This window comes from Dipodomys spectabilis, unplaced genomic scaffold (assembly GCF_019054845.1).
Source record: "Dipodomys spectabilis isolate Male_0828 unplaced genomic scaffold, ASM1905484v1 ptg000157l, whole genome shotgun sequence".
Taxonomy (NCBI): Eukaryota; Metazoa; Chordata; class Mammalia; order Rodentia; family Heteromyidae; genus Dipodomys; species Dipodomys spectabilis.
In genome coordinates this window covers 20970307-20983781 of record NW_024870834.1, presented here as the reverse complement: position 1 = coordinate 20983781, position 13475 = coordinate 20970307, and the positions used below count along the sequence as shown (strand labels likewise).

The 13475-nt window shown below is 44.6% G+C and overlaps 1 protein-coding gene across 1 annotated transcript in view; it reads left to right on the top strand.

Moving 5' to 3' along the window:
• The first annotated feature begins 1313 nt into the window (after positions 1-1313).
• The window catches only part of Rbm25 (RNA binding motif protein 25), a 49236-nt gene continuing 37074 nt past the window's right edge, over positions 1314-13475 (top strand). Inside the window, exons 1-3 of the mRNA XM_042692609.1 lie at positions 1314-1484; positions 7402-7522; positions 12058-12107. Coding sequence (XP_042548543.1) covers positions 7417-7522; positions 12058-12107 — 156 coding nt within the window. The 5' untranslated portion in view covers positions 1314-1484; positions 7402-7416. The remainder of the gene's footprint in view (positions 1485-7401; positions 7523-12057; positions 12108-13475) is intronic.

Sequence of the window (13475 nt, the reverse complement as noted above, 5' to 3'; positions counted from 1 at the left end):
TGAAGAAAGTACTTTCACACACATTAATCCTTCCAAGAGCCTTCAGGGTAGGTATTATTGACCTTACAAATGTTAAGGAATCCTAGTAAATAAACATATAAATGTAAAAATCAATAGATGTTAGTGTTATATATACTTTCTCATTAGCACTGCCATTACAGAGTGTTTTATTGGTACCATGATATGGTAATCCATCTATTCAACAAATATTGAGTGCTTGCTTGAGTACCAGGCAGTGTTTTAGAAATTGGGGCTATAGGTGTGAAGAAAACATCTATTCACTACTTAGGTTTACACACTAGTGGCTGAACAAAGTCAGGTCGAACCTAAAGTAAGAAAATGTATGGTATGGCAGATGGGGATAAGTAGTGTAGAGTAAAACTACGTAGGGAATGCAGACAGGGCCTGGGCAGGTAGGTTTTAGTCTTATATAGGGTAGTCACTTTCTTTTTTACCTCTCCTCAACCACAGTTTCTTCTAGGAAAAGGACAAATCTCTCTTCTTGCCTTTCTTTCTCCCAGCACTTAGCCCACCATTAGATATTCAGAGAGTTAATACTGAATAAATTATAAGCCTCCTGAGAAGGAGAAGCAAGGAGCTGCCTGGAATGCAAAACTCTGTTAAGTCGAGACTGCTTAGAAAGCTCCTAAGATTGAAGGACCCAATAATTTGATTACTTTTACTCATTTTCACTCCTTGAATAAGATCTTTTTAGCATGCTTACATTCCATCACGAAAACGCTGCGGTAAATACCCTACTTTGGGAAAATATCCTTCCCAACATCCAGCTACCTCTTTGACCATTACCACGGCGCCTGAGTGCGCGCTTCAAAGGCAAAACCGACAACAACAACGAGAATAGACTCCACGATGCCAGCTATGCGATGCCCAGGGCAGCTTTCTAGGGAGGAATTACCGCTTGGGATTTCTATTGAGGTGCTGGGGCCGGCCTAGGTATCAGGACGTCGAATCTCAGTGAATAAAGAGAGCGAGGTTCTAATTCCTGGAAAACAAACCACGAAAAGTAAGAAATCCTCTACCAAGCCTCGCGCGGTGCCCAACCGGAACCTTGACCTCAAGATGGCGTCTCGTAGTCATAAGATTCAATCCGCTCCAATCAAAAATGGCAGGGTGGGTCCTACTTTAACAGCTCGAGCCCTTCTAGTCTCCACTGGGCGGCTTCTTCTCTATGGTTGTTCGGCTCGGCCCGGCGAGTCAGAGCCCGCAGGGGCGACTATCTATCCAGACTCTTCTCTATGGCTTCCTCCCCGTCGTCCACGCCCCCCCCGGGCGCAGTGCACGCCGGGCTAGAGGAAGACCTCCAGAAGCTCCCCGCGCAGCGCGGCTGTGTTTGCGGCCTGTGCGAGTAGGCGCTTCGGAACCAGTCTCCAGGGCGAGCGGCGCACAGAAACCTTGAACCGGTGAAGCCAACTAGTAACCTGGAGTTCAGAGGTCGTGAAGACACTACCGTTTTCACTGCGGCGGTGAGTTCAAGCTCCTGAACGCGTGTGGAAACGGGCCGACCGGGGGTTACCTCGGGCGGGGGGGCCGGAGGAAAAGCCTGGGTGGCCGCGCTGAGGTGGGGTGGGGTGGGGTGGGGTAGGGGTGGGGGGCGGGGCGCCGGCGAGCTGGGGGGTGGGTGGGGGAGGGGATGGGCACGAGGCTTGGGTTTCCTCGCTCGTCAGAGGCCTCGGAAACCAGTGGGGCCCCGGAGTCTGTGGAGGCCGGGCCCACGTCTTGCGTGTTCCTCCATGCATTGTCGCCCACTTTTCTTTTCCTCGGTCCTCCTCAGCGAATCTCCTCGGCAGGGTCTGGGCTCCGCATTCGCCTAAAACCATAGGCTGCCCCTGGGGGTCCACCCCTAGGCCCTTTAGTGAGCCTGCACGTATCACCACCCCCTTCGCCCCTCAGTATCATTTTCTGGGCCTACTACAGCGCTAGCCTCACGCTCAGCCTTGAAGCCTCGTTTTTAGTGAGGTGCTGGCCATCAACGGGTTTTGTTGGTTTTTTTTTTTTTTTCCCCTTCCTCTTCGGTCCTCTAGATCCCGCCACCAAGCGAACGGAGCCCCACCCCTCTTGATTTGAGCTAATGCCCATCTTTTATTTTTACAAAAAAAAAAAACACAAACACAAACAAAACCCCCAGCATCTTCCCGGCTGGTTTAAGACTGTAAAGAGTTTCACAGTCCTGTCGACTTTGAAGGATGCAATAAACTCTTCATTCATTCTAGGCACCACCAACATACACATTTAAAATGTTCGACTTTGAAAAATCACCCTTCTTTGATCTTCCTTATTTTTAAAATGTTTCGAGAGAGGTATAGGAATATGAGGGTTACATTTCAAGTTATGTAATACGAGTTTGTATTGCCATGGAAATGCCAGTTTTGATACCAGGCAGAGTGGAGCTGACCCGAACGAGATTGGATGGACTTCTCTTGCAACAGACTGAGTCTTGGAAGTACAATGTGTTAAGTAGTTGATGACATTTTACAAACAATTTTTGTGTAGTCTTTTAGCTTTATTTTTTATTTTTTTGCTTTTACAGCCAAAAAAAATTATTCACAGATCATTTTTGACTTAAAGGAATTTTAGGAGTGAAGAGGTTCCTGTATACTATTGATACTATGTGTTAAATGCCTAGATTGAATGTGTTTAGGAAGGGTTGATTGCAGTGCTGTCTTCCACTACTAGAACATGATTGTGTGTACAGGAAAGTTTAACTGTGTACATTGGTTTTGTGGATTGAGCTCAAGGCCTGTAGCCTGTCCTTGAGTTTTTGTGCTCAAGGCTGTCACACAACCACTTGAGCCACAGCTGGACTTCTAGATCTCTTTGGTACTTGTTTGGAGATAAGAGTCTCTGGGACTTTCCTGCCCAGGCTGGCTTTGAACCTCAAGTGATTCTCAGATCTCAGCTTCTTGAGTAACTAGAATTAACAGTCATGAGCCACCAGTGTGGGGCTGGGAGGTTTAATTTTTAAAGGTTATTCCTAAAACATCCAGAAGCCTAAAAAGGTATTCCGTTGGTGGTCATCAGTTCTTGTGACTCAAGTAGTGTACTCTTAATAATTCATAGATTTTTTTTTTTTTTTTTTTTGCCAGTCCTGGGGCTTGAAGCTTGGGCACTGTCCCTGAGCAGCTTTTAGCTTAAGGCTAGCTAGCACTCTTACCATGTGAGCCTGAGTGCCACTTCTGGCTTTTTCTATTTTCGTGGTACTGAGGCATCAAACCCAGGTCATGCATGTTACCACTAAGCCACATTACCAGCCCAATCCATGGAACTTTTTAAACCTTGTTTTTCTTCATCTATAAAATAAGGATTATAATAGTACCTACCCTCATAATTTATTGGGACTGGGGATTGAGAAAAATGAATGTAAAATGCTTAGTACAATATTTAAGCCAAGCACCGGTGGCTCACACCTGTAATCCTAGCTACTCAGGCGGCTGAGATCTGAGGATTGCAGTTCAAAGCCAGCCCAGGCAGGAAAGTCTGTGAGACTCTTACCTCCAATAAACCACTAGAAAACTGGGCCTGAGCCCTGTACCTTAGCTCTTCAGCTCTACCACTTGAGTCACAGTGCTACTTCCAGTTTTCTGATAGCTTATTGGAGATAAGATTCTCACAGACTTTTCTAACTGGGCTGGCTTTGAACTGCTATCCTCAGATCTCAGCCTCCTGAGTAGCTAGGATTACAGGTGTGAGCCACTGATGCCTGGCACTGTTTCTTAAATTTTTTTTTTTTTGGGGGGGTGGGGTCCAGTCGTGGGGCCTGAACTCTGGGCCTGGGCACCGTCCCTCAGCTCTTCAGCTCAAGGCTAGCGTTCTACCACTTGAGACACAGCGCCACTTCTGACTTTTTTCTTTTTGCTTATGTGGTGCTGAGTCGTCTAACTCAGGGCCTCAGGCATGCAAGGCAAGCGCTCTACCACTGAGCCACCTTCCCAGCCCCTGTTTCTTAAAGTTTTTAATTAATTAATTTTTGCCAGTCCTGGGGCTTGAACTCAGGGCTCAGGCGATGTCCCTGAGCTGCTTTTGCTAATGGCTAGCTCTCTAGCCACAGCTCCCACTTTGGGCCTTTTCTGTTTATGTGGAACTGAGGAATTGAACCTGGGGCTTCTTTCATGCTAGGTTGAGCATTCTATCACTAAGCCACCTTCCCAGCCCCCCAGGTTTCTTCAAATTCTGTGATTAGTCTTTAGTATGCTGACTCCCCCCTGTCCCCCCATATATATTTTTTAGTGCCTGTTGGATTGAACTCGGGGCTAGCACTCAGCAGTGCACCACTTTTGGCTTTTTTTGGTACTTTATTGGAGATAAGAATCTCAGGGATTTTTCTGCATAGACTGCCTTTTTTTGGGGGCGGGGGGCGGGGATTGGTTGTGGCTTGAACTCTGGGCCTGGACTTGAGCTCTTCAGCTCAAGGCTAGTGCTATACCACTTGAACCACAGCACCACTTCCTGTTTTCTGAGTGTTTTATTGGAGATAAGCGTCTCACAGACTTTCCTGTCCAGCCTGACTTTGAATGGTGATTCTCAGATCTCAGCCTCCTAAGTAGCTAGAATTGCAGGCGTGAGCCACTGGCTCCAGCTATATAATGTGTTTTCTGAAGATTATGATAAAGTAAAAGCAGAAGCCTGAGTGGAAACAATTATGAACACAGTGCATGGCCTTTCTGTTTTAAAGAAATGTCTAATAAACTAGTGTGTAGGAACATATTTGTGTGTGTGTGTGTGTGTGTGTGTGTGTGTGTTCATTTCCTTTGACTTGAACTCAGGAATTGGCTCTGACCTTGAGTTTTTTTGCTTAGAGCTGTTGCTCCACAGCTCCGCTTCCTGCTTTTTGGTAATTAATTGTAGTTAAGACTCTCATAGACTTTATTACCTGGGCTGGCTTCCAACTAGAATCATTACTTCTCAGCCTCCTGAATAGCTAGTATTTATAGGCATGAGCCATTGGCACCCGGTACCTATCAAGAGTTTTAGAAGCTGGGTACCAGTGGCTCACATCTGTGAACCTAGCTACTTAGGAGAGTGAGATCTGAGGATCGTGGTACAAAGCCAGCCTGTACAGGAAAGTCCGTGAGACTCTTATCTCCAATTGACCACCAGAAAATGAAGTGGTGCTGTGGCTCAAGTAGTAGAGCGCTAGTCTTGAGCTGAAGAGCTCAGGGACAGCGCCCAGGCCCAGAATTCAAGCCCCATAACCAACCAAAAAAAAGAAAAAAAGAAAAGAGGAATCAAACCCAGGGCCTCATGCATGTAAGACAAGCGCTCTACCACTGAGCCACCTTTCCAGCTCTGAGAAATTTTTTTATATAGCTTTTCTTTTAAAATTGGTGCATGGTACCCTCTAGGATATCCTAACATTTTACTAATAGGTGTAGATGATTAGGTATTTTTATGAAAATAAAAAATTTTGAAGGAGAGGGCTCATGCAAGGCATGAGGCCCTGGGTTCGATTCCTCAGCACCACATAAGCAAAAAGAAAAAAGCCGGAAGTGGCGCTGTGGCTCCAGTGGTAGAGGACTAGCCTTGAGCTGAAGAGCTGAGGGACAGTGCCCAGGCCCAGAGTTCAGGCCCCACAACCAGACCCAAAAAACAAAGGAAAAAAAATTTTTTTTTGAAGGAGGAAAAGTTGCAAATATCTTTTTTTTTTTGCCAGTCCTGAGGCCTGGCCCAAGGCTAGCACACTACCACTCCAGCCACAGGTCTACTTCTGGCCTTTTCTGTGTATATGGTACTGAGGAATCAAACCCAGGGCTTCATGTATGCAAGCCAAGCACTATACCATTAAGCCATGCTCCCACCCCTTTCCTTTGTTTTAACAGTGCTGAGAATTAAACCCTAATCCTTGTGCATACTAAGCAAGTGCTGTACCATTGAGCTCTGTCTCCAGATAATTGTCTTTTTTTTTTTCTTTTTCTGTCATGGTACTTGAACTCCTGGCTGTCACTGAGCTTTTTTTTTTTTGGTCGGTCGTGGGACTTGAACTCTCGGCTTGGGTGCTGTCCCTGCACTCTTCAGCTCAAGGCGAGTGCTCTACCACTTGAGCCACAGCTGTCACTTCTGGTTTTCTAGCGGTTTATTGGAGATAAGAGTCTCACGGACTTTCCTGCCTGGGCTGGCTTTGAACTGCGATCCTTGGATCTCAGCCTCCTGAGTAGCGACAGTTATGGGCATGAACCACTGGCTCCCGGCTTAATTGTCATTTTTTATGGGGGTCTAGTGATATAGCCCAGGCTGGCTTTGAACTTTCAGTTTTTTGGCTGGGATTAGGATTCACGGTATGTTTTACCCCACTTGCCTTGAAGTTTGCTTTTTTTTTTTCCTTTTTAAGTTTGTTTTTTAAGTTTAAGAAAGATCGCTTATTGGATTGACTAAAAGTGTGTGGTCTCTGTACTTGAATTTCATTTACTATGTGACCTAACGTCAGGAGTCCTAATACCAATGTATAGTACCTTGTACCCTATTCCCCTCAATTTACTGATACAGTTTGTCTGAGGAACTGGCCACACTGAATCAACAAATACTATGTAACCTTGTAAATTTAGATGACAGGTCAAAAAAAAAATATTGAAAGCCAGTGTTGATGATTCACGCCAGAAATCCTAGCTACTTATGTTCTAAGCCAGCCTAGGCAGGAAAGTCTATGAGACTCGTATGACCAATTAGCCAGCAAAAAGCTGGAAGTGGAGGTGTGGCTCAGCAAAAAAGGTTAAGGTTAGTATCCAGGCCCTGAGTTCAAGACCCAATACCATCAAAAATTAAAATTAAAAAAAAAAAAACCACAATACGTCAGAAGACTTGAATATACTTTCCTGTAGTCTGAGTTTGGTTTGAAAAGACCATTTTAACTTTTTTTTTTTTTTTTTGTCGGTCGTAGGGCTTGAACTCTGGGCCTGGGCGCTGTCCCTCAGCTCTTCAGCTCAAGGCGAGCGCTCTACCACTTGAGCTACAGCGCCACTTCCGATTTTCTGGTGGTTTATTGGAGATAGGAGTCTCACGGTCTCTCCTGCCCGGGCTGGCTTTGAACCGCGATCCTCAGATCTCAGCCTCCTGAGTAGCTAGGATTACAGGCGTGAGCCACCAGCGCCCGGCTTACCATTTTAACTTTTTGGCGTTAACTGAACTGCAAAACTTTTTTCTTCCTTTATATGTATTCCCACATGATTGTAGGAGTCCTGAACTTAGATTGTGTGCATCTTGGGAACTTATTTTAGAAAAGATGTAAGTTAAAAATTCTCAATGGACAGAGAAAAGGGGGTCATTACCAACTCCTTTGAGTAAGAAAACTTAAGAATGTTGCAGATACTCTAAAGATGAAGGCCAATAAACAAGGCATATCGAATTGTTAAGTTTTCAAATAAAATAATTTGTCATAATTTCTTTCTTTAGACTGCTGCAGTAAGAATGTCTTTCCCCCCTCATTTGAACCGCCCTCCCATGGGAATCCCAGCACTCCCTCCAGGGATCCCACCCCCACAGTTTCCTGGCTTTCCTCCACCTGTGCCTCCAGGTAAGTTCCTTGAGTCTCTGTTTTTCTTTTTCTTTTCTTCAACTCCACAACCCTTTCTCCCCTGTGTGAGTCCTAGGGCTTGAACTCAGGGTTTGGGCACTGTCCCTAAACTTTTGTGTTCAAGGCTAGTACTCTACCACTTCGAGCTACAGTTCCATTTTTTTTTTTTTTTTAAAGTTAAGTGATCATAAGAGCTTCACAGACTTTCCTGCCTGAGCTTGCTTTGAACCATGATCCTCAGCTCTCAGCTTCCTGAGTAGCTAGGATTATAAGAGTGAGCCATCAATGTCTGACTGGTTCTGCCTGCCTTTCTTTCTTTCCTTCTTTCTTTCTTTCTTTTTTTTTTTGTTGGTCATGGGGCTTGAACTCTGGGCCTGGGCGCTGTCTCTCCGCTCTTCAGCTCAAGGCAAGCGCTCTACATCTTGAGCCACAGTGCCACTTCCGGTTTTCTAGTGGTTTATTGGAGATCAGAGTCTCACGGACTTTTCTGCCTAGCTTTGAACCATAATTCTCAGATCTCAGCCTCCTGAGTAGCTAGGATTACAGGCATGAGCCATGGGCCACCCAGCTCTGTTTTTCTTTTCTTTTCTTTTTTAACCTCTGTCATTTGTGTTAGTAACTCTAGGAAAATATATGTGGTTATTCGCAAAGATATCTGTGCCATCCATTCTGAAAATGATGACTTACTTTCCTATGACACAAGATTATTATTATTATTTTTTTTTGCCAGTTCTGGGGTTTAAACTCAGGGCCTGGGCACTGTCCCTGAGCTTCTTTTGCTCAAGGCTAGCACTCTTATACTTGAGCCACTTGAGTGTCACTTCTGGATTTTTCTGTATATGTGGTACTGAGGAATCCAGCCCAGGGCTTCATGCATGCTAGGAAGCACTCTACCACTCATACACATTTGTAGCCCCTAAAGAGATTTCTATTGATCTATTAAAAAAATAACTGCTGGGAAACAGTGGCTCACATCTGTAATCCTAGCTACTCAGGAGGCTGAGACTGAGGATCATCTTTCAAAGCCAGCCACTGCTGAACTTCACTGTTAAGACTTAGCTCCAATTAACCACCCAAAAACTGGAAGTAGGGCTTTGGCTCAAAGTGGTAGAGCACTAGCCTTGAGCAAAAGAGCTCAGGGACAGTGCTCAGGCCCTGAGTTCAAGACCCATGACTGACAAAAACAACAAAAAACTTTATATATAGAGTTTATATAGAGTTTAAGAAAAATGTGAAATAAACATCTGTGGCTCCTAACTACTCTGGAGGCTGAGACCTGAAGGATGGAGATTCAGAAACATCCTGCACAGAAAAGTCTACAAGACTGTTTTCAGTTAACAGGAAAAAAAATGCTGAGCTGGAAAGCATGGCTCAAGTGGTAGAGTATCAGCCATGAATGATAAAGCCAAGAAAGAACACAAAAGAGCCTTTGAGTTTAAACCCTGGTACCAATACAATAAAGAAAGAGGAAGGAGGGGAAAATCAAGTTTACAACTAATTCTAGGTATCCATGTAAGCATAGGTAAGCCACATTGGTGTTTTTTTTTTGTTGTTGTTTTGTCGGTTGTGGGGCTTGAACTCCGGGGACTGGGCACTGTCCTCAGCTCTTCAACTCAGGGCTAGCGCTCTACCGCTTGAGCCACAGTGCCACTTCCGGTTTTCTGGGGTTTATTGGAGATAAGAATCTCATGGGCTTTCCTGCCTGGGCTGGCTTTGAGCCATGATCTGATCCTCAGATCTCAGCCTCCTGAGTAGCTAGGATTACAGTCCTGAGCCACGGGTGCCCGGCGAGATTTTATTTTTGCAGTCGTGGAACCTGAATTCTGGGCCTGGGTGCTGTCCCTGAGCTCTTCAAATCAAGGCTAGTGCTCTACCACTTGAACCACAGCGCCACTTCATGCTTTTTCTGCTTATGTGTTGTTGAGGAATTGAACCTAGGGCCTCATACATGCAAGGCAAGCACTCTACCATTGTGCCACCTTCCCAGCTTCAAGAGATTTATTTTTTACTATAACAACACTGTATATACTGTTGAATGTGCTTTGCTTTGAAATGTATGCATTGTTGAGTGGCTAAATGGCTAAATGGAGCTTATTAACCTGTGTGTTGCTTTATGTGCTCTTTTTTTTTATTTTGGTCATTTATGGGGCTTGAACTAAGGGCTTGAGTGCTGTGTCTGAGATCTTGAGCACAAGGCTACTGCTCTACTATTTTGAGCCACATTTCCACTTCCAGTTTTCTGGTGTTTAATTGAAGATAAGAGTCTCACACTGTTTGAAAGAAATGTACTTATTGCCTTCTGTAACTATTACCCCTCTGTACATCACCATTACAATTTTATTTTATTTTATTTATTTATTTATTTATTTTTTGGTCGGTCGTGGGGCTTGAACTCTGGGCCTGGGCGCTGTCCCTCAGCTCTTCAGCTCAAGGTGAGTGCTCTACCACCTGAGCTACAGCGCCACTTCCAGTTTTCTGGTGGTTTATTGGAGATAGGTGTCTCAAGGTCTCTTCTGCCCGGGCTTGCTTTGAACCGTAAACCTCAGATCTCAGCCTCCTGAGTAGCTAGGATTACAGGCGTGAGCCACCAGAGCCCAGCACCATTACAGTTTTAAAAAAGTTGCTCTCACTTTTCTGTCTGGGCTGGCTTTGAACCACAATCCTCAGATCTCAACTAGGATTTCAGGTGTGAGCCACTGGCACCTGGCCTTACTGTTTTATTTATTTATTTATTTGGGTCCAGTCGTGGGGCCTGAACTCTGGGCCTGGGCGCTGTCCCTCAGCTCTTCAGCTCAAGGCTAGCACTCTACCACTTGAGCCACAGCGCCACTTCCGGCTTTTTTCTTTTTTCTTATGTGGTACTGAGGAATTGAACCCAGGGCCTCATGCATGCAAGGCAAGCACTCTACCACTGAGCCACCTTCCCAGCCCTGTTTTTAGATACTTTTTTTTTTTTTTGGGTCCGGTCTTGGGGCCTGAACTCTGGGCCTGGGCGCTGTCCCTCAGCTCTTCAGCTCAAGGCTAGCGCTCTACCACTTGAGCCACAGTGCCACTTCCGGCTTTTTTCTTTTTGCTTATGTGGTGCTAAGGAATTGAACCCAGGGCCTCAGGCATACAAGGCGAGCGCTCTACCACTGAGCCACCTTCCCAGCCCCTGTTTTTTTTATTTTTTAATCTTCAGAGTTTCAACTTTTTAGAATGATTAATTGATACCATTGTTTGTCTACAGCTGTCAATGTATTTGTGAAAGATGCTGGTTTTCAGATCTAATGAATGAAATAAACATGAACTGAAACTATCTAGAATTTTACTCTCTGAAGCAAAAGCTTGTTCTGGTACCCATTACTATCTGATACCACATTTTTTTGGTTATATTATTCATTAGTATCTCATTTTTCTCCCACCCTCCCCCTCCCATCCTGGGGCTCGAACCTGGGCACAGGTGCTGTCCCTGAGCTCTTGAGCTCAAGGCAAGTGCCCTACCACTTGAGCCACAGAGCCACTTCTGGTTTTCTGGTGTTTAATTGGAGATCAGAGTCTCATAGACTTTCTTGGGTGGGCTGGCTTTGAACTGTGATCCTCAGATCTCAGCCTCTTGAGTAGCTAGGATTATAGGCTTGAGCCACCACCACCTGGCTCCCTCCCTCCCTCCCTCCCTTCCTTCCTCCCTCTCTCTCTCCCTCCCTCTCTCCCTCCCTCCTTCTCTTCCTTCTTCCCTCCCTCCCTCCTTCCTTCTCTTCCTCTCTTCCTTCCTTCCCTTCCCTTCTTTCCCTCTTTTCCTTCTCTTCCTTCCCATCCTTCTCTTCCTTCGCTTCCTTTCCTACCTTCCCTCCCTCCCTCCCTCCCTTCCTCCTTGCCTCCTTCCTTCCTTCCTTCCTTTGTGGTTGGTAGTAAGGCTTGAACTCAGGGCCTGGATGCTGTCTGAGCTTTTTGCAAAAGGCTAGTATTCCACTACTTTGAGCCACAGCTCCACTTCTGGTTTTTCTGGTGTTTAATTGCAGATTAGAGTCTCATGGGTTTTTCTGCCTAGGCTGGCTTTGAACCACAATCCTCAGATCTAGACCCCAGAGTTAGGAGGTTTATAGGGGTGAATAACCAGTGCTCAGCTAGTATCTCATTTTCATTTATCTTACATACCTTTTTTTGTTTTTGGCGGTCATGGGGCTTGAAATGTGGGCCTGGGTGCTGTCCCTCAGCTCTTCAGCTCAAGGCTAGCGCTCTACACTTGAGCCATAGCACCACTTCCATTTTTCTGGTGCTCTTATTGGAGATAAGAGTCGTAGAGACTTTCCTGCCTGGGCTGACTTTGAACTGTGATCCTTAGATCTCAGCCTCCTGCGTAGCTAGGATTACAGGCATGAGCCACTAGCAGCTGGCTTCTATCTTTTTATATAAACTGTGGTTGAGCTAACTTGTCTTGCATGTAATTAATGTTAAATATAGTTGTACTTGATAGTATTCTTTATAAACATTATGCTTTAAAAAAAATATACATCCTTGTTTCCAGAACTGATTTTTAAATATTTCTTTTGTAGGAACTCCTATGATTCCTGTACCAATGAGCATAATGGCTCCTGCTCCAACTGTAAGTATAATGTAAAGAACGATTCATTATTCCCTCTACTAAAATTAGTCCTGGGAGATGAGAAAATGGTTGGACCTGTGAAGGAGTGTAGGAATGGTCCTTGGAAAAATATGTTTCAAATCTAAATTTATCTTTCTCTTAAGTGTATGTTTTCTTTTTCTGTGGAGTGCAATTCTTTTTCTTCTTTTTTTTCTTTTTTGCCCATCTTGAGGCTTGAATTCAGGTTTTGGGTATTGTCTCTGAGCTTTTTTGCTTAAGGCTAGTGCTATCCTACTTGAGCCACAGCTTCAAAGGAATATGTTTCATTGGAATTCTACTGAGGAAGATAAGTTTTCATAACTTTCAGCCTTTTTTTTTCTTCTTTTTTTCAGTCTGGTTCTCTTTTGAGCCAGGGTTTCAACATAGAGCTCAGTGTTTCATCCTCCCGAGTATTGAGTTAATGATGTGAACCAACTCTGTGGGCTTTGAAAAGAGAGGGGAGCCGGGCGCTGGTGCCTCACGCCTGTAATCCTAGCTACTCAGGAGGCTGAGATCTGAGGATTGCTGTTCAAAGCCAGCCCGGGCAGGAGAGACCGTGAGACTCCTATCTCCAATAAACCACCAGAAAACCAGAAGTGGCGCTGTAGCTCAAGTGGTAGAGCGCTCGCCTTGAGCTGAAGAGCTGAAGGACAGCGCCCAGGCCCAGAGTTCAAGCCCCACGGCCGACCAAAAAAAAAGAAAAGAGAGGAGAATGTTTTTCATAGTGTAAGGAAAAGGGAACTATGTAGACCAATAGGAATCTGCTGTGAGGTGGGCCACAGAGGTGTGGTTCTCAGTTCAAAGGGAATCCTTGAGTTGGATACCTACCTAGTGTTTCATGATAGGACTTGGTGGGATTGGGGTTTGGAGTTTTTAATCAGTGCCTACTTGAGGAAATTGTATTAAATTCACTTCAAAGTACATAGATTCTATTCCTTATTCTGAGAAGTTGAAAGTTATAAGAGGAAAAAATATCTAGGAACATAAGCATCTGATAAAAGTGAAAAGTGTGAGTTTTGAGTAATAGGGAAGGTTTGGATATTATGCTAGTGGATTGATAAAACAATTAGAACTTTCTTTTATATAGTTGTGGTATAGTTCTGGGCATTTTGATAATCTTAAATGATTTATGATGCTTAAGATTTTTAAATAACTCAAACATAAGAAAGGAGTTCATGTATTTCCTTTTTGTGTATGTGCTGGTCCTTGGGCTTGAACTCAGGGTTTGGGCATATCCCTAAGCTTTTTTGCTCAATGCTAGTGCTCTACAACTTGAGCCATAACTCCACTTCTTTTTGGTGATTAATTGGAGATAGGAGTCTCTTTGCCTAGGCTGGCTTTAAATAGTGA